Source organism: Protopterus annectens, chromosome 10.part0, assembly GCF_019279795.1.
Source record: "Protopterus annectens isolate FY-2018-M chromosome 10.part0, PAN1.0, whole genome shotgun sequence".
In the NCBI taxonomy this organism is placed as follows: Eukaryota; Metazoa; Chordata; order Ceratodontiformes; family Protopteridae; genus Protopterus; species Protopterus annectens.
Genome location: NC_056744.1, coordinates 1238532773 through 1238554103, shown reverse-complemented (window position 1 = coordinate 1238554103; position 21331 = coordinate 1238532773). Strand labels below are relative to the sequence as shown.

The window sequence follows — 21331 nt, the reverse complement described above, 5'->3', positions numbered from 1 at the left end:
GACAGGATGCAGGTTGGATGACATGATGGTAAAGAGGAAGCTGGACAGCCTATGAATCCAGAAGACAAAACGGAAGGGCAGTGCTGCAAAATCACTTTGCTTGGGATTCAGATTCTACTGCTCGGGAGGAGGACAGATTATTAATGGTGTGGGAATTGTGGTAAGGAAAGGGCTTCAGAAGGCAGTCAGGGATGTCATAAGGAGTAGGGACAAACTCACGGCAATCAGACTACAGTGTAAGCATAGGGGAGTATTTATAATTTCAGCCTATACCCCACAGCAGGGTTGTGATAGTGAAGAAAAACGTGCATTCACACAGCAGTTGCAAGACTTACTAGATAAAGCAGGACAACATGAATTGATGTTGATAATGAGGGAGCTGAATGCACATATCAGGACAGGCAGAACAGGATATAAGGACTGCCTGGGTCCACATGGGTGGGGCAACAGGAATAAGGATGGAGAGGACATTGTAGACTTCTGTCTGGCAAATGGCTTGATGACAGCCAGCCCGTGGTTCACCAAGACAGACAGTCACAAGATCACATACAAGAGTGGTCAGCATGTAACTCAGGTAGATTTCATCTTTGTAAGAGGAAGAATCTGCGATTGCAAAGTTATCCCCAGTGAAACAGTTGGCCCACTATATAATCCACTAGTTGTCACAATCAGCTGCGAGCAGTAGTCAGAGATAGCTCTGTTTCACAAAGAGATTCTGGAAAGTGATTTGATTGATGGCCAAAAAATCTGTTGGATTACAAGACAAAGACCGAAAGATAAAGAAGATAGTCAGCCATCCTTCATAAAAGATGCCAGAAACAAGCTCCCCAATCCACAGGACATCAAAGGCAGTTGGAAGGAGTACCTCCAGCAGGTTCTGAGTGAACAAAATGTAACAGAAGCTGTACTGTCCCAGACACAGCCTATGATAAAACAGGAGAATGAGTTCACCACACAAAAAGTAAGGACAGCGCTAAGGAAAATGAAGTCATGTAAAACAAAAGGTTCAGATGAAGTCACAGAAAATATAATCAAGATGGGTAAGACAGGGTAGAAATGGCTCCTGAGTATACTCATAGCAGTATGGAGAGAAAGACATATCCCAGATGACTGGAGAATAACCATAATAGTGCACAACAAAGAAGACATTCACAATTGTGGGCAGTACAAAGGGATCAAACTCCTTTCAACCTGCATGAAGTTCTGGAAAGAGTTACTGATAAATGGATAAGCAGAGAAACTGAATGTAGGATGGGAGGTGAGCAGTTCAGATAAGATCAAAATGGAGACAGTTCATATGACACCCCTGACCCTTTGTTGAAAATGGGAAACAGGGGGCTGGTGATGATGATGATGATGATAAAGGCTTAAGTCTGTTAACATTGTAATTGCCAAATCTTTGTCTGCAGTTTTCAGCAGGGTCTCTTTTCACTTTGATACATAATCAGTGGTGGAGGAGATACTATATTTTGCATCAAGCATTACGCATTTTATTGCTGCTGGGTGAATATCTATTCAAGGCAAGATTTATCAGTTTGCACAATTCACTGTGCAAAAGAAGCCACTTTTTAATTTTTTTGTTCCCCTCCTTGCATATCATTCTTACTGACTCAGCCCCCAGTGCCCCATTTCCATGTCAGGTCTACTGGTTAGTTTCCTACTCCAATGGACTTACTCTAAAATTGCTAAGGCCATTTGTGGATCCTAAAGGCATCCCAGGGGCTTGGCCATTTTTGCTTCTGTCTGTTTTTTTCTTTTATATGTCTACTTACCTTCCTCTCCACTCATTCTTTGCTCATCGATGACATCTGAAGTCAACTCCCCTCTATGGATCATGCCTCCCCTTGGGAAGCATTATTGATGAGCATCCTTGCATCTAGGTTAGGCATGCTCATCCCCCCGACACTCTGTCATTTACCCAAGCCACTAATCTAACCCGGGACATAGTTAGGGATTTATCCCTCTAACCCACCAGTGTGGCTGATAAAACCAACTTTTGTTCTGAGAACAGAAGCATACATTCATCATCAGATAATTATAAAAATATGTGACTATACCTCAGGAATGTTCACCTTCTATGGCCTTTTGTAGTTGATGGCTACAACAGCTAGCGCTTTTTCAGGTCTACAGAGGTATGAAGCTTTAACTCTGAACCAAATGCCCCAGGACTGACTAGCAACATGGGCTCTGCTGCGGCTGATGACAGTAAGTGGCCCATGCCTGCTCACCCAGCCACCCTAGGATGGGGAGGGAGTCAGTCATTCTTGTTGCTGTACTGACACCCATCAGGAGCTGGCTGGCACAAACAATGACATTTTTCCAGCAGCAGCAGAACTATGATGGGAGGATGCATACCAAGCAGTGCAAATTGCAGTCAGAGTTGGGCATTCATAGTAGCATGTTTAAGAGGCCAGCACTGTGGACAAAACCTGTCACCTGACATGGGGCACTGTAGATAAGTGTTATCAGAAAACCCTGATGGCTGGTTGACTGCCTCCTCTGACTAGATCTTGTCTGAAAAGGAATAAATAGGCTGGCTGGGTCATGGGAAAGCTGATTGTTTGTAGGCCATGAGGCTAAAAAACATTCTAAAAAGTGAATACTGTAATGAAATTAAAAACAAGCACGCTCTCATGGTACTGACTGTGACCTACTTGAATTTATCAGGGTATGTAATTGTGTCATATCAGATGAGACCATGTATAATTAGTTCTAAAGATGACACACAATTTAACGGATTAAGACTCTCTACATTTAACATTAGTAATGGAAATAATCCTACATGCACATACAGCTATACCTCTTGTATTAAAGGCAGTAATCTTTTATGACGTGTCTTAAGTAGGTTTTCTGGCATGATAATTAGGTGCTAATTCCAAATGCATTTTTCCTCTGAAATGATGTTTACATACAGTGGTCAAAGTTACAGAAATCAAAAATATTTCTATATTTGCCTCTGTTGGAAATTCCATATAATAATATAGCATGTCCTTAATTTTAGACAGTTCTAAAGTTCCAAATATAAATGCTTTTCTTTTAATTATAGAAGAAAAAAATATTTGCTTCATGCAGACCGTCTTGTTCTCATTAGTTTATTTATTCATTGTCTGTGTTTTTTGATGTGATCAACTGATGTTTCATTTTAACAATTCTGTAAAGTTCTGTATCATGCTATAAAATATGTACACATTCACACACTCACGCACACACACATATGAGTCACAGTTATATTTTGCTTATTAAGTAAAATGAAACTAAATTTCTGCATTGATACTTTTTCTTTGCTGAGATAGAAATTACCTGATTTCCTCTATTTTATTTTATGTTCTACTGTCATGCATGAATGGGTGTGAAAATGTATACTCAAACCAGCTGCACAATGTCATGCTTCAAGCAATACCTGTAGTGAATGAGCCAGTGACAGGCTCTGAGATGCTAGTTCCATGCACGGTAACCAAGGTAACAATATATTCTGTGGAAGGCCACAGGCCCGATAGGGTTGTTTGCATCTTGGAGCCATCCAGTTTGACCTGCAACATCTCCTCTTGGTCCTTGGGACTGTAGCTTAGAACAAACATATCAGCAGGTGGGGCAGGGGCATTCCAGGATACATTCACATGGGATGAAGTTAGGTCTGAGAAATGTAGCTCACTGATTGATCGAAACCCTGGAAACCAAATGAAGTTATTCAGTATGATCAAAAAAGCATGTGCAAGTTTTCCCTTATTACTGACATGCAGATGACAGTTACATAATTCTGCACAATGTATTCTTTAAAGGTTATGAATATTTATGAAATACACCATGGATATGTATTTATGTACTAACAATATCAGCTGATCTGTGAGAAGACCCTCTGCAGTGAATACAGGCCTGAAAAACTGAGAAAAAGTCAAGGCTATAAAACACTTGACTAACCTACAGGAATTTCTATCCATGCATGCTGTATGGGGGGGGGGGGGGGGGGGGGGCACTCTAAACAAAGAGGACGGTAGAACAGTGATAAATACACATTGCAGAAGATCAAAGAATACAGTAAGTATGCATCTTCTCAGCACTCTGCAATGGGTAAGTATCACATGAAGGCCTACAGGTCGTGGCTTTGAAAACAGAATGCTGAAGCACTGAAGAATCAAAGGAGGGTTGTCTCTTGGAAGTTTCATCTAAGCCATAATGTTTGGTTAAGGTGTGATCTAAAAACATAGTGACCATTTCACTGCTGCCTATAATGGAGACAAAACTGAAACAATCATTGGAAGCAACCACACTTCCTTTGGATTTGCCTTTTGCAATACATTTTATAAGGGTCGAGCTTATTGAGATGAAAGATAATGCAAGTTGTACTCCACCTGGAAAGTTTGCTCAGGTGTTGGAAGTACAAACTCATAGTAGCAGCAAAGGAGACAAAAATCCATCCCGTCTTCTTGAACTTCTTCACCATTTTCAGGTGAAACTTCAGGTAAAAACCTGAGCTAAATGTTCACACTCGATTTTTTGTAGGGCTGTACACCTAAAGTTTGCTCCCTCACAGAAAACAATGATATGAGTGAGCTGCTTATGGAGAGCTCTGAAACTGCCTTCAGGAGAAAATGTTGGCTCGTTCTAAGATCCTTCTATAAGTCCATATATGTTTCCCTACAGAGAACAACGTGCAGTTCAGTGGTTATGTGAACAGATATAAAGACCACCAAGAAATGTATCTTTCAGAAGACAAACTGCAAAGCCACTTTCTAGCTAGGTGAAATTGATGATTGACAAGAACTGTTGTCATAAAGTTCAAGGCCAAGGATGAAAAGAGGTAATTTAAAGATGGCGAATATGCAGAGGCCTCTTAAGAAAACACTTAACCAAACAACATTATGCTACATTTCAGCTCTCTAAATGACTGCAATTTGCCGAGATGATAGAAATGTGTACTGAATGAAAAATAATTTAGATCCAGGTGTAACATGTGGCTGAGTTAGGACAAGATCATCTACAAGCTAATTGACTGAGATGGGTATAGGACGCCTCTCTGCCCAAAATAAAGAACCTCTTCCACCTAACAGAATACATTTGGTTGACTGGAAGGCTTCTTGCTAGCATCAATCACCTAATAAAACAGCAGAATACTGACATAAGCCACAAAGGATATATATATATATATATATATATATATATATATATATATATATATATAAATAAATGTATTAGGAAACAAGCTGATGAAAGCTTTCGTAACTGCTTATTCAAGTATTTAACACAATCTCCCATCTACTACAGTATAAATACATTGCATACACATTATATGATCAAACTAAAAACAGCTATTGGTTCAAGCATTTTTTTAAACATGATCCATTTAATTAATATAATACGTCAGCTACACTGTCATATGACAAAAATGCAAATGTATAGAAAAATACAAGTCTATAAAAATATATATGTGAAAAGAACTTTTATAAAAAATATATGAATATATAGAAAGGTTTTATATATATATATATATATATATATATATATATATATATATATATATACATATGTGTGTGTGTGTTTTATATATGTACATTGGTTATAATTTTTTTTGTTTGTTCATTCCATTTGCTTCTGTCGTTCAGACCCAGTTACAAGTCTGCTCTCATTTCATTGACCCAGTGGTATCCAGCTTGCTTGGCTCTATTTAATATATCACCACCACTTTTATTTTTAGAAATTATTTCTAACATAATAAATTTAAATATATGTGTCATGTTAGGCACTGCAAATATATTCAGTAACAGGAAGGAAACTCCACTTCAAGACTGATTGGAATTACCAGTTAATGCTAAGCCTGGTAAGATGGGCTTGACAATAACAACAGATCTATGATTATATGATGGCTTTGGAACCACTAACATCTCACAACCATTGCAGCATCTTTTGTGTTTGGACAGGAATGGAACTCTGAAGACTATCACCTGTGATATACCCCAGAGATACACAAGCTTACGACATCCTGTCCTTTTTCTATGGGCTGCAATAACAGACACTACAGGAATCATCATAGCATGGTTTGTAGGCAGAGTCAGCAAAGGCAGCACTACCATTTGGACCCTTTCTAGCCACAACATGGGCCACAAGAGCATAGAGAGATAAATGTACCTAATATCTATATACATGCCAATCCACCTATTTGTTTTTGAGATCTGGGAAGAAACCAGAATACCCAGGGAAATCCCAGGAAGACTATGCAAACTTCCGGTAGAAAGTGACTTCATGAAGATTGAATCCTGGGTCCTGTAGCTGTGAGACAGCATTCTTACCAATGAGCCTTCATGCTGCCAGGCTATTTGCTGATTACCGATATGAACTCCTGCCACTTTTGTCTGTTTCTCATTATATTCATCTAACAGACAAGGTAAACTGTGTGCTGCACATCCTAGATCATGAGATGTCAGCTACAAGAACACAAAATTTAAGAGCTTTAGGGATCGAATGAAGTGACTGTTCAAGGTCACACAGAGGATCAAGATCTACACTGTGCTAATGGCAGAAAAAACTTAGGAGTAAAACAGCTATGTATATGCTCCTGTTATGTCAAACGACATTGTAACATGCTCCAGCAAGATTTATACAATTACTCGAGTTTAGGTGTTTCAGAACTTTGCCAAGCTGAGGATATGAAAAGAGGAGATCTCAAGAGTTACCTACTGCATTGGGCTCTCAGGTCCTACATTCTTACTGCAGTACTTGCAGGTTAATACAAGGGAGCAACTTTTGTCAGAACAAAGTTAGATGCATTAAAAGCAACAAATAAAATTATTATAAGAACACTGACACACAGTATTTTGGCAAAGTATTATGAGACATTGTAGCTTATCTATTCCTTCCTTTTCATTTTAGCAATCATAATGGAAGTGAAAGATAGCATAAATAGTAATCATGAAATATTGCTTTCTTTTGGCACTACCTTTCTGAGCATTGCCATTCTGTAGTAAGAATGCTACTACTAAAATTCATCTGTTTATGCTCTTAATAAAGGACTTGCAATAGCAACAAAAAAATTGTATTACTAAATCAGCGAAGTGAAGAACACATTTCTGCATTATGCAAAGATTATGCCAGCCAGGCAGCCCTTTTCTTTCATCAATCTCAAATGTCTCTCACCTGGCATGTCCACTGTGATAGAAATATTATCTGTAAATACATATAATACGATTGTAAATTGTTTACCACTGTCTGCAGTTTTTTAACTTCTTTGTTTAATATTTCAGTACCAATGCAGATGTTACACTGTAACAGTAATCAAATGTTTCTTGGGCCTATTGCAAGTGCTTTTCTAGCATTAGCTCATGACATATTTCTCTACTCACTCGTGTTGGCAAGTACCGTAACTCCCACTGACTCAGTTTCCCATAAAGTTAACAAAAGCTAACAACCCTCACCCTAACCCTAAAAACTCTTACCCAGTCCTTAAATTTAAATTCCATATCAGTCTCTAAAGTTAAAATCTCCCTGTCTTCCCTAACTCTAACCTTCTAATCCCCTCCACTCACTCTGTTAAACTAAAATCCACCTCTTCTGCCTAACCCTAAACTCCCGGTTGCTCCTTAAACCTAAAACCCCTCTTGCCTCCCTAACCCTAACCTTCTACTATCTTCCAATTGCTCCTTAAACCTCAAATCCACTTACCCACTCCTCCCTAACCCTAATCCCTCAATTGTTCTGTAAACCTAAAATCTCCCTCCCATTCCCTAACTTCCAATTGCTCCCTAAAATGTAAAACCCCCTTCCTTGCCTTCTTCTACCTACTGATTGCTTTCTAAACCTAATCCACCAACCTTAACTTTCCTCTGTGTTACGATCCATTAACCTAAAATCCTGATACCCTCCCTAAACCTAAAATCCCCCCTCCATGTCTCCCTTCTCCACTTGCCTGGTCTGTTGTGAGCTCTTGCATGCATCTGTCCATTTCGGCAGCAGCACCTCTAAACTCATGTTTGAGTTCAAGCACCTGTTTGGGCAGCTGGGTGAATGGGTTTACAGCCATTCAAGTCCCAGCCTGTGAGTTGGTGGAACTTCGCCATCTAGAACACGAGAGGCTGTGGAACACCCATGTTTCTCACCTGACATTTCCATGATGGAAATATTATCTGTAACTAGGTAACATAGTTTATCATGACATTTTTACTATAGTTCTTATAGTGTTTTATACCGCTTTTATACTGTATCTTCTTTGTGAAATATTTCACCTGGGCTGCAGTTATAAAGGTCATTTATGATCAGTGTACTATCCTGGTAAACAAATATGAAATAAAATAGAATTAAATTAAAATAAAATAAATGCCTGTAATTCTATTTTATTGTACTTATGTTGAATTTGTTAACCAGGATGCGTCACTGATCACATTGGACCCATTTCAGCCTCAGCCCAGGGAAAACACAATAGTTACATGACATTATATACGTAGTGAATGACAAAATGCAATATATACATATATTACATACAAAGCAAATATCATAGCTGGCTTGAAGGTATAAAGGTAATAGATAAATGACATTATATACATAGTGACTAAGAAAATACAATACATACATCATTATATATGGAGTGTCCATGTTATTATATAGTATATAGTAATATTACAGAATTTTAGCTTATTGCAGTTCTTTGACTCAAATAATTCTAAATGATTTTCATTGTAATTTTCCTGCTACGATCTGTCAACATCAGACAATCCACTGAACTATGTATCCACATATGGAAAACAATGAAAAACTGGGGTAGTATGTTGACTATACAGCTTCTATAAACAAGATGGATACTTTAAAGATTTTTATTTTGCAAAGCAACACTAATTGCCTTCAAATATTTGGATCAGGTAGATGTTTCTTGGTTTCAGTGGAAATAACGTATATCCAGAATCACTTACTTTTCTGACAAAAAATGAAATGTAAATCATTTGGATTACAGCAGATAAAACTATATCTTGAAGTAAATGATTGATGGATTCATTAAGGCATCCATTAGAACATAAAAGATTACTTCTTCAAGACTTTTAATAAAAGAGCAGTACAATTAATATAAGATGGCAAAAAAGATTTTTATAAGAGGAAGAATTTAACTTAAATATAGCAGTTTGTAAGCAGCAATTTAAATAACTAAAATAAGTCATTACAGAAAACAAAATGTTATTTCAAAGCAAAAAAACAAATGCATGCTTAAGCATTATTACTGCAGAATTTATGGAATTAAAAGCTAAGGGAGGTCATAAGACAACAAGGTAAAATGTAACTTTACAGAAGAAAAAATAAGCAGTTTACTGGCATTTTGCTATTACCAGAATGTTACTGAGCTTAATACATAAGACACCATAAAATAATGAGTTAGCAAGTAGAGAAGTTAATAATGTCTTACATACTGTAATGCAATGCATGTACAAAGGAAAGTTGTTTGCTATGTCAAAATCAGTACTTTCAAGATATATGAAATTTGAAACTTATAGCAGCCTCAAAAATGCAGATTATTATTTATTATGAAAGATGTTTTAAAAAAAATGTTAATAAGCTAAGCAAAACAAACCAGTATATCCAGATAGTTTTAAAAATATAGTATACAGAAATATACGGGTCTATGACATTTCATCGAGTGGGTATTCAGCGAATAGCCATTCATAGAACACGTAACTATCAAAGCCATGTTTTAGCAAATGGTAGTTTTAACTAGGTCATACAACCGGTTGGCCAAGCGAGCGACTGCACAAAAAAAAAAAAAAAAAAAAAAAAAAATTTAAAACCTGCCAAGGTGGGGGGCTATGCCCATAACACACCCCCAATGTGGGACGCTGTCCCCCACACACCTTAACTAAATATACTAACTCTGAGATCGCACTACAGTGGGGAATAGGGCAAATTCCAGACAGTGGCCAACTGCCGGTTTGCCCTAGTTAAAAGCCAGCATTCACTGAAATGCGGCTTCGATAATTAGGTGTTTGACAAATGGGTATTCCCTGAATACCCATTCAACAAAATGATATAGACCCAAAATACACAGTGCACTTACTTACATTATCTCATTATTTACTTAAGATAAAATAACATTCTTGAATGGTATCTTCCAATTTAAATTGCAATGGTATCTTCCAATTTTTCAAAGATGAATAAAGGATTTACGCAACAATCAAACCAGAAAGCAAACTAAGTTAAATTAGTAATAACCCACAAATGGAGAACCATTTTTTCTTTATTTTTATTTCTTTCTGTGTTAGCCTATTTTATTTGCACATTCTTCTTACATAGGCTTAGTTTTTAGCTCTATTAACTGATGTTTACATTAGCTGTTCTTGTAAGTGTATTTTTCTAAGATGGTTTATAGCTTTAAGAAGGATGTTTTAATTGAGTAGTGTGTCAGATAGTTTTATTTACTTTGTATAAAACGCTCCTTTTATTTGTTTCAAATGGTTCTGATGAAGTCCCATGTTGGAAGGGATAAAAACGCTTGACCTTTTGTTTTATCTTTTATTAAATCTCTTTTTGTCACTTGTGGTTACAAAACTTTTTTCTTTAGTATACCTTAGCATGTGTTTACCCACTATGTGTCCCTCTGGTTTTCTTAGTCTGGCTGCACAGATTCACACTGGTTTTGGTTCCTAAATGGAGAACCATAAGAAGTCTTAATTAAGAAAAAATTCAGGTAAAAAATGCAAAATACATCTTTGGAATAATATAATAATAATAATAATTTGTAATTCCACACAACTAAAAATAACCAAAATGTAATCTTTTATTAACATTTCCAGTTTTTCTTGCTATTCTAGCAAGAAACACAAAAACGTACCAGGAAGATAAATTGAAGATCTTTGTTAAGTAGAAGGAAGCACAGAAATAGGTTCATAGGTTCATAGGTTCATACTAGGCTATCTGCCCGAGGGCATTTACAAGCCTAGCCCATAGTTTTGTGGCTTACGCCACCCCTTTAGTATGGGGAACTATACCCATTATTTTGCTGTGCCTCTGTTGAGCAGTGACACTGAGGTAATCCCTGGGGTATATCTGCGATCTCCCATCCATTGGTCAAGATTTCTCTTGAACAAGGCCAGCGAGGTGCTCTGCCTCACATATACCGGGATTTTATTCCACAGCATAGGGAGTCTTTGGGTGATGAATCTATCCCTCCAGCACGCCCTATTAATAGCCGTGTCGAGGTTTAAGTCTCCGCCCTTGTGGCTCTGACGGATCTAGATTTTTTGAGGTGAAGCATATTCATCAAATCTGGGTTTGACATGGCCTTGTATGTTAGGCAAAGGTCACCTCTGAGCAAGCGGTAAGCGACTGAATAGAGCTGGAGTTCTTTCAGTCGGGCAGCATAGGACAGATGTTTGAGACCCTTTATCCTTTTGGTGAGGAACTTTGTGGCCTCTCCAGCTGCTGCAAGTGTCGGGTCAGATACATTCCAAATGGGGCATTGTACTCAATCATTGGTCTGATGAGTGATGAGTATAGGGAGACTATGACCTCCCTTGATCTAGATGAGAATCCCTTCATGATAAGGTGGGCAATGTAGAAGGTCTTCCTAACTACTTTAGCTACATGGGTGTCGAATGACAGACTACTATCAACCTGGGTCCCCAGGTCCCTGATAACTTCTTCTGTACTCAGTGGATTGCCACCTATTTGGTAGCTAGGGGTAACCTTGTTTTTCCCGAAGGGTATGACTATGCATTTTTGGCATTTAACTTTAGGCCATGGCTCTGGCACCAGTTATCCGTTTCTGTGAGACCCTTCTGAAGGATATCTGTGTCAGATGTGTTTTCTACTATGGCCCAGTTTGAAGTCATCTGCAAACTTTGTCAGCCATAACCCTCCTGTGTTTGCTTGTACTTGGAAAAGTAGATGCCAAACAAGAGTGGGCCCAGGACTGAGCCCTGTGGTACACCACTTGTGACAGGCTTTGAGTCTGACATGGCGCCAGCAACTCTGACCCTGTGGGTTCTGTCACTCAGCCAGTTTGCAACCCATCTTGTGATGTATGGGTTAACATTTAAGCTGATGAGTTTTTCAATGATACCCGAGTGGGGTATTGTATCAAAGGCCTTCGCCAGATCGAGGTAGGCTGTATGGACTGCCTTTCCTCATCAATGGCTTTGGTGACTGTTTCAAAAAGTCAACCAAGTTTAGAAGGCATGATCTGCCTTTGACAAAGCCAAACTGGGATGGATCCAAAGTCTGCAAATTCCCTATGTCTTTATTTATGAGGTCCATTATGATCCTCTCCATGGCTTTGCAGATAAGACTTGTCAAGCTAATGGGCCGGTAATTTCCAGGGTCGGTGGAGGCACCGCCTTTGTGAAGTGGGACCACAGTTGCAGTGCACCACCCCCTGGGTACGTATCCAGAGGTAAGACTATGATTAAACAGCTGTCCTAGCTGTGGGTTTAATTCCTCGTTGAGTTCGTGGAGCACACAGCCGGGGACACCATCAGGTCCCATGGATGCTGTGTTTTTTGCTTTGGAGAGAGCAGTTCTCACTTGGGCGTTGGAGATGTTTGGGGGCTGCAATCGCTTGGTATAGATATCTCTCCTTTTGGGGAGGGGAGAAGTTTGCACTGAACCTGTCAGCCAGTATGTTGGCAATGTCTGTAGGATCAGTAATCTTCACATCATTTTGAACTAGTTCTGAGCATATCTGGGAGTTTCCTCCCAGGTTTCTAACATAGCTAAAGAAGGCCTTATGATTGTCTTTTGAGTCTTTAGCTATTTTTCTCTCAAAATTTGCTTTGGATGATTTTATGAGTGCTCTTAGTTTTTTACTTATAGTGATCAAGGGTGTCTTACCTTTTAAGGATTTTGCTCTATCTTGTAGTAGCTTCCTCCTTTTGTTGTAGAGTTTGTTTATGGCTGGAGTCCACCAGAGTGGACGCTTGCCTTTGGTACAAAGAGTCTTTGTTTTGCTTGGGATTGCCTTATCCATGCAGTCCTGCAGGTGCTGGTAGAAGGCATTTGTAAGTGATTCAGCGGCTTGAGTACTGTTTTCCGTCGGCTCGGGGGCCTTAAAGGAGACCACACTAGTCTTTAGAAGTGTGAAGTCGGCTTCGAGAAGTTCTTTACTGTGGTCTTTTTATTTCAGGTGGGGTGGGATGAGGACCTCCAGCGAGATTAGTTTGTGATCTGATCTCACCAGTGAGGGGTATACTTCGGTATTGAACATTGTGCTCCCATGTTCGTGATGATGAGATCAAGTATGTTTTTTCCTCTTGTGGGGATGGTGACTAGTTGTTCCATGGCATTTGAGTTTATGAATTCCAGGAACTTTTGGGCTAGGGTGTTTGGGCTTGAGTAGTGTTCCCAGTCTATATTAGGGTAATTGAAGTCACCTAGTATGATGGTGTTTGGTGATACATTTATCCCTCTAGTGTTTTCAGGAAGGCCATGTGAGGTTCCTGAGTTTGTGAGGGTGGCCTGTAACATGCTACAATTTGCAGAGCAGTCTTGCCTATGGTTAATTGCACCTGGATGGTCTCCGATGCATCGTGCGTTGCCACCAGTCTTGAGGTGTGGGTGTCTTTGATGAATATGGATACCCCCTCCTTTCTTGGTATTGTCCGGATTTTGGGGCCGGAACGCATGATAAGAGGTAAAACCTGATAGTGCTGGGGTGCTCTCAGGAGCCTTGAACCAGGTTTCTGTCACTGCACAGACATCGATGTTCTCCATACTGAGAAGGGCCTCGAGTGCGTGCATTTTGAGATTTAGACTTCTGGCATTGAGCAGCATTACCCTTAGTTTTTTTCCTTTTGTGTTCTAGGGTGGTAGGTTTCGAATTTGAGCCTTGCCTAAAAAGGCACTATGGGGTGGCAAGAGCCTTTGCCAATATCCGAATCCCAGGGTGACAGGTGCAAGCCGCCCCTGAAGCAGCGTGGCTTGTCCAGCATGTCATCCCAGGCAGACAGACATTGATCCCCTTTGAATGACACCAGAGTTTAAGCCAATTGTTAAAGCTGATCATCTTATCTCTGTATTGTGGCATCATTCATGGTGAAGGTAGGATACTGCTCAAGGTCAGGGTCATACCTGCCTGGGCTACATAATCAGAGAGCTCCTCAATGTCTCTTTTCATGTAGTCCAAGGAGGTACGTCTCAGGTCGCTTACACCAGCGTGGACAATGACTGAGTCATATTTGTACCTGCTGTTGAGAGACCTGAGTGCTTGCGTTATGTGGCGGATTCTAGCGCCCGACAGGCAGCTTACTGTGACCTTCTCCTTACTCAGTCTGGTGAGCGGGACGTCAGTGTGTCTGACTATGGAGTCACCAATGACTAGTGTGTCTGGCATTGTGTTTGGCCTTAAGGGCTGTGACTGTTTGACACTCTGACTGTGAGGTCTATGTGTTGCAGGTGTTGTGTTCGGAGGTGGTGGTTGTTTGGGTGTCTGCTTTGGTGGCCTCTGCTGTTTTGGTAGATTTTTGATCAGAGCCGAGTATGTCTTTGTGTGTTTATGTGTATGATTTGAGGTTGTGATGGTACTATGTGAGACTGGGTCTATAGTGTGTGTGGTAACCTTCTCCTCCTGACTGGTCTTGCCAGTCCTATGTTGAGAGAGCTCAGCCTCCAGTTTGGCCGTATAGTTGCATCTCTCGCATGTATTTGTGTTTTGTGGGAGGAGGAGAGGGTTGTCTGTGTACATGAGGCAATTGTAACATTGCCTCAATATTCCCAGGTTCACCAGCTGAGCAGGAGAGGACACTAGCAACTGATCCCTCAACATGCTAGAAGGACTAGACAAAAAAACTTTAAAAGAGGGACTAGACAAAAAAACTTTAAAAGAGATTCCGGGGGACGTGAGTGACCGAGAAATGGGGGTTTGCCTTTTTGGGGTGCTATCTATAAGAGTGCCGTATCAAGGTAATAAGTACTGTAGGAGCAAGTGCTAGGTTTAACAGATAGAGAAAAGTCTACTTGGAGTCAAGTAGAGATGATCTTTTTAGGTATTAGAGAAAGTGCTAGTAACAGGGATGCTTAAAGGTAAGATTGAAAATAATGCACTCTGCAGTGTGCACTAGAGAAGTTAGATATGAAAGTAGGTAACTTGAGTTTTACCTGTTTAAAAAGTTAAGGTTTAGTGGAGAGTTACTATTTTTAAAACAGCAAGATGGACTGAAAGGGGTGGTTACTTTTGTATTTTGGTACTATGAAATACTGTAGGATGGCCAATAAATTTAAATAATTGAAGAAATATGGGAAAACTATGGATTTTCATGTCATTTCTTCTGCTAAAACACAGGTGTTCACATTTTACTTATTCAACCACTGTGTTAGAAAAATAATTTTTTCTGAATTTGCTGTCAAATTTTTGAATTGTGATAAAACAGTCAAGCATCTATTTTCTTTTATGTAATGGTGACTTGACAGGTGATTATATTATGTAGCTGAGTCAGGGGAGAGAGTTGTCCTCTGTTTTTTGAGATATTCTTGTTATTACTAAGCATGGAGACTATTTAGAAACACTTCATACTTCTGTGAAGCACTACAATCAAGTATTTTTTAACATTTTCATCTAGTTTCTCTGACTGTGGCAATAGTAGTTATTTGTACATCTCTCATACATGTTTTTGCAGTTTAAAAAACATGTATTTGAGAGGAATATCTAGACACATTCTGTGAAACTAGGTGAAAAAAACCCCACTTATGATGTTTTTCTGCATATCCACCACAGTTATTACCCCAAACCTGATGAAATTTTAAAAGAGCCTGAAAATAATACATGAAAAACTAGTTTCTTCGACACAAACCTGGGCTGTATTCAAGCCAGAAGTAGCAGAATTAATGAACAAACAGGAAATTCACTATAATAACGCTTATGAAGTAAAACCAGATATGAAAAATATTAACAATACAAAATATTTCATATGTATAATAATAACAGAGATTTAAAATCATCAGATGGATTCAGAATACAACAGTATTTCATATTTTATTCAAAATGTAACTTAAATGTTTATTGTTTATATAGTAAAATTAAACAATAAGTGCTCATTCTGGTTTTAATCCCAATATCGTCCCAACATATTAACTGTGAATATGAATCATTTAAGATCAATGTTTATTAAGATTTATAATGTTTATAGAAATAAATGGTTGTTTTAACTTTTCTAACATTCAAGTCTTCACAAATATTTTCTAAATGGAATAAAGGCAGCCTAAACAAGACATTTGCAGCATTATTTTGTTTCTTGCATAAGCATCTTTTTTATCTATTTAGTTATTACTGTTATTGCTTTTGGTGATGTTCTCTGAATCAGCATTGTTATAATGCAAATGCAAAAAATACTTGTGCTTCTCTAAAAATTCCTGTTATCATTGACAGGCATAAGATACAAGATCTGACAGAAAAAAATGAATGTGCATCAAAATCTAGCAGTTTATTTACTGTTTATGTCCAGTGTAGCAACAGACCATTGACTCTTGAGGATCTTCTTCTTCTTCTTTTGGCTTTTCCCAGTTAGGGGTCACCACAGTGGATCACCTGTCCGCTCATGACTGACAGTGGAGTTTTACGGTGTTGAGTTGCCAGCCCGGGGCCCAACCTTCCACGGAAGGCACACACACGCATGCACTCATGCCTAGGGCCAGTTTAGAGTATCCAATCCACCTACAGCATGTCTTTGGGATGTGGGAGGAAACCGGAGCACCCAGAAGAAACCCATGCGACCACATGGATAGGTCTAGTTTCTTTGACTGTTTTTGTATTTCTGCCAAGGTTTAAGGACTTGTTTTGTGTAGTGGTGTTTGGTAGTTTTTTGGAGCTCACATTTGTACAATTTTCATAGCTAGCGCTCCTGTAGAGGAAATTGTACTTGGTCTTTAAAGAACTGTTACATTTTTATTTTGTACCACTTAATTTTAGTCACTATTATACTGCATTTTTAATTGGGCAGCCTCAGTGGTGCAGCGGTTAGCGTTGCCGCCGCACAGCAAGAGGCTCTCTGGTTCAATCCTCGGCTGGGGTGCCTTCTGCATGGAGTCTGCATGTCCTCCTGACTCTTGAGGATATACATATGAATTAAGTGCCAGTTAATTTAATAATATGCAATAATGTTTTCCCAGCTGTGGCTTTCCTTTAGAAAAATGGTTTGCTTTCGAAATGGTAGATTTGAAAGTATTAATTTAAAGAATTTAAACAACTGCCTTACTACCAATTTACATTCCTAGAAAAAAGAATGCACAGTTTACAGCAAAAGTTAAAAAGAACTTTTCACAGAATAGGGCTAGATGCAGATATTTCCACAAAGGAGAAATGTCTAGTGAAGTAACAACAAATAATGGTAAAGATATTTAAGAAATGACCTTGTTTTTCAAGTTATAATTAGTTGGTAAAAGTCAGTTTTTCAGGCCTGGAAGTACTCTTAATGAAGTAGGGGTAATGTGTACTTGATAACCTGGAGTTAAACTGGATATCTTGGAAGTTAGAACTTTATCTTTTAAATTCATAGCAAGTCAAAATGACGTTCTTAGGACTAGAATCCTATAGAAATATTCAGTGGTAAAAAGAGTAATAGGAGATGTACACAAAGTAGAAAGAAACATAGAAGTTAAAATTCAGTACAGTTTAACTCATTCTAATTAATTTTACAGCTCATCTTATATATATATATATATATATATATATATATATATATATATATATATATATATATATGTATATAGATGTCTAGGATGCCTGGTAATACATGCAGAGTAATGTATATTGCAAGACAGAATATGATAGGGATATAATTACTAAAAAAGCTATTTTTCTGATAGATGAGTAAAACTTCTTCTGCTATAAAGTAGATCCATGGGAACAAATGACTTTATAGCAGCTAATAAGAGTTTAATCTCACTCTGTTGTAGTTCAGGCAAGGCAGTCATTTTAATTTATTTATTTTGTCATTAAACATCCAGTTAGGTGCTGCTTATTTGAAAGAAGTATTCCTGAAGCAGGAGATCCATGGATAAGCAATGCACCAATAATACTTTTCTTTGGAAGCAGATTTACTGCAGGCAACAAGAACTGGTAAGACAAATACATGGCTACCAAGATAATCAATGATTTGGAAAATGATCAACTGTGGTACAACTCATTGTGATTGTAACTCATTGAAATGATGAGTTTAAACATATAACTTTTCCTCTACTTCCCTTACATTGTATGACAAGAAGTTTGGTTATAGGGAAAGTTTGTGTTGGGGGGTGCCATCTTTGTACATCTAGCATAGAATTTATTTTTGCAGGAGAAAACATGATGAGGTAAAGCAGCAAGGAGTTGGGTCTTGATAATTAAGAAGCCCATGAAATAATAATCTCTTAAAGTCCATGGCCATCTTCTATACCACAGAATATTGCATGGGGAGTGGATAAGGGGACAACTTTGAAGGGACCTTGCTATGATGGACAGGCATGTCTGCTCTAGTGATAATCAAGTGGCATAAACCTGGTAGGGTCATACTTGGCATACAGACCTGAGGTAAAGCTGCATTTTAATCATGATCTAAATGTCAGGGACATGACTTGTGGATCAGGAGATCTTAAAGATCTTCAAGATCTCAACTGGTGTGAAAGCAAATGGAGGCTACAACAAAGTCAAAACAGCAGTCACCCCATACCCTCTTCCATATTGGGCTCTTGAGTTCCACATTCAAAAACGTGGATAAAAACATATAAGAGAAGAGGATATCATACTAAATAATATGCTTAGATTAGATAGAACAAACAAAAAAAAATCAGGTGGTGTGGCAATTATTTACAATAACACCCTCATCTTTCCCACTTTACCTATAGCCCCCAACTGCTAAAATTGCTAAGTTTTTCTCACTTAAAATTAATATAAAACCTTATTCATCATCGTTATCTATATACTCCCATATAATAGCATAGAAACAACATAGGAAATCCTTTCATGAGCTTCAGCAAATATCAGTCAAGAAACTATAATATTAGGGGACTTCAATATATAATGGCAAACTATTATTAATAACTCCAGCAACAATATAACCAGTTTATATGGCTTTACTCAACTTATCTCCACTCCTACTAGATACAATAAAACCAGTAATAAAAGCTCTCCATCAACTGGGTACTTATTAATTCCCCAAACAGTAGTCTCACTTCTGACTCCTTCCCTGACTCCTTAAGTAATCACATCCTTAATTTTAGAGTTATGCATCTAAGCTACCCCTTGGCACACCACCACTATAATCTAGTAAGTGAACTCATACCTTTCCATAACCCACTTTTCTGGCTAGCTTCTGGCTGGCTTAAGTTACATTAACTGGACCTACCATTATAGTCTCCCTTTAGATGATGCTGCCACATACTTTTCTCTTCATCATAACTAAACATGCCTAAGAAACAAAAGAGTGGAAAAAAACCCTGCATAGCAGCTAACTAGAAAAAAACACAATGAGAATGAAAGTAAGAGAGAGAGAGAGAGAGAGAGAGACAGAGAGAGAGAGAGACACAGAGAGAGAGAGAGAGAGAGAGAGAGAGAGAAAGAGAGAGAGAGAGAGAGAGAGAGAGAGAGAGAGATAGAGAGAGAGAGACAAAGAGAGAGAGAGAGACAAAGAGAGAGAGAGAGAGAGAGAGAGAGAGACAGATACTTAGAAACAAAGTACAACTCGGTACAGCCTCTGAAGCAATAAACAACTTAGAAGCAAAGCAAAATTCACGACCAAACTTGATAAAGAATACTACACAAACTTTCAATACACTAAGCAAAACAATCCCAAACTTTTCTGGGCCTCCCCTCAACAAACTTGAACATCCTGGCCACATCATCCAACTGACCTCTTCTACTAACCACACTAATGATAGCACTGCCAGCCAATTCAATACACATTTTATTAACAGAATAACTGCCACCTTAAGTAACTCTACCACCTATACCTCTGCCCCTCCACAATCAACAACTAATCCCAACCCATTTGATTTTGAACCTATCCCTACATCCCCACATCCACCATCAGGAAATGCCTTCTCATACTGAAGCCAACTATGCTTGCTTGAAACGATCTTCCATAAGAGTATATTAATCTTGTAACAGAAACCCTAGCTTACCCACTGTCCATCATAATAAACTGCTCTCTCACAGGAAGCTACCCTTAACATTTGGAAAAAATCTTCTATCCTATCCCTACATAAAAGGTGGCTCTTCCACTGATATCTCCAATTATAGAACAATAGGTATTCTGTCACCCCCCTATCCAAAGTCTTAGAAAAATGTGTTGAGTCTCAGCTACTTAAATTTGTTACTAAGCCCCTCTCAATCTAGTTTCTGGCTATAGCATAGCATTACAACATCTAGCTCTACTCAGTTTTGCTACCGCCATCAACAGAAAAAGGAATGAAAGGAACTTATTAGCAGCACTTTTCCTTGATTTATCAAAACATTTTACTACTCTGTCCTACCAAATACTATCTACAAACTCTACTCCCTAGGATTACAAATTTGATCTCTCACTTAGTTTAGCTGCTACCTCAGTGATGAGCTTCAAGTTGTAAAATAAGAAATGACATCTACCCATTTCTCACAATGAACATAGGGGTGCCCCAAACATCTATCCTTGGTCCCTTGCTATTCAATGCTTCTATAAATGTTCTCCAGACTGCAAATAAACATGCTACCATTATTTAGTATGATGATGATTTTACACTCATCTGTACTGCCAAAAACCTACAACTTCACAACTAAACACTGGAATCCTTTAACTCTTTTGAAACATTGCTCCATTACATACATAAACAATACTTTAAAAATAAATCTCTCTTCACCAGTACATCTTCTGATCAAACCAGAATTGAACTTGTAACTCATACCAAGCTCCTAGGCATCATCACAGATGAGACAATGAAATTTGACCACCATGTAAAGCAATCTGTCAACAAAATGAACAAAACACTTGGCACCCTATATCAAGCTAAACCCCACCTGACTGAACTGGTGAGGAGAATCCTTGCCTCTACTCTGCTCTACTATTACCCACTCTCCCATATGCTGCACCTGTATTTGTCAAATTGCAAGCTACTCAGATCAACATGCTAGAAAATGGTATAATAAAATTTGCAGCTGATATGCCATACAGATTGTTTCACAGCATGGTAGTAAAAAAAGATAAATTAGATTGCCTCACTATCTTCACACAAATTAAACCTGTTCTTAGTCTAATTTTCCAACCAGAAAAATGCCAAGCAGTGAAAAATAGTATGCAGACTGATAACAAAAACTGAACCAGTGTAGACCGTCACAATCCCTTTAATGAAACTGATGAACCAACGTTGACAGTACTAAGCGCTTTCTCCCTTTACAATATAGGGCATCTTCAGAGTAAAAACAAGA

The 21331-nt window shown here is 38.4% G+C and overlaps 1 protein-coding gene across 3 annotated transcripts in view; it reads right to left on the bottom strand.

The window, feature by feature from the left end:
* Positions 1 to 21331, bottom strand: part of TNR (tenascin R) — a 5843683-nt gene that overhangs the window by 492204 nt on the left and 5330148 nt on the right. For 2 of the 3 annotated variants that reach the window (XM_044085960.1, XM_044085961.1), the window contains exon 19: positions 3401 to 3667. The exons of the other annotated variant lie outside the window; for it this stretch is intronic. In XM_044085960.1, coding sequence (XP_043941895.1) covers positions 3401 to 3667 — 267 coding nt within the window. The remainder of the gene's footprint in view (positions 1 to 3400; positions 3668 to 21331) is intronic. 3 annotated transcript variants of the gene reach the window in all.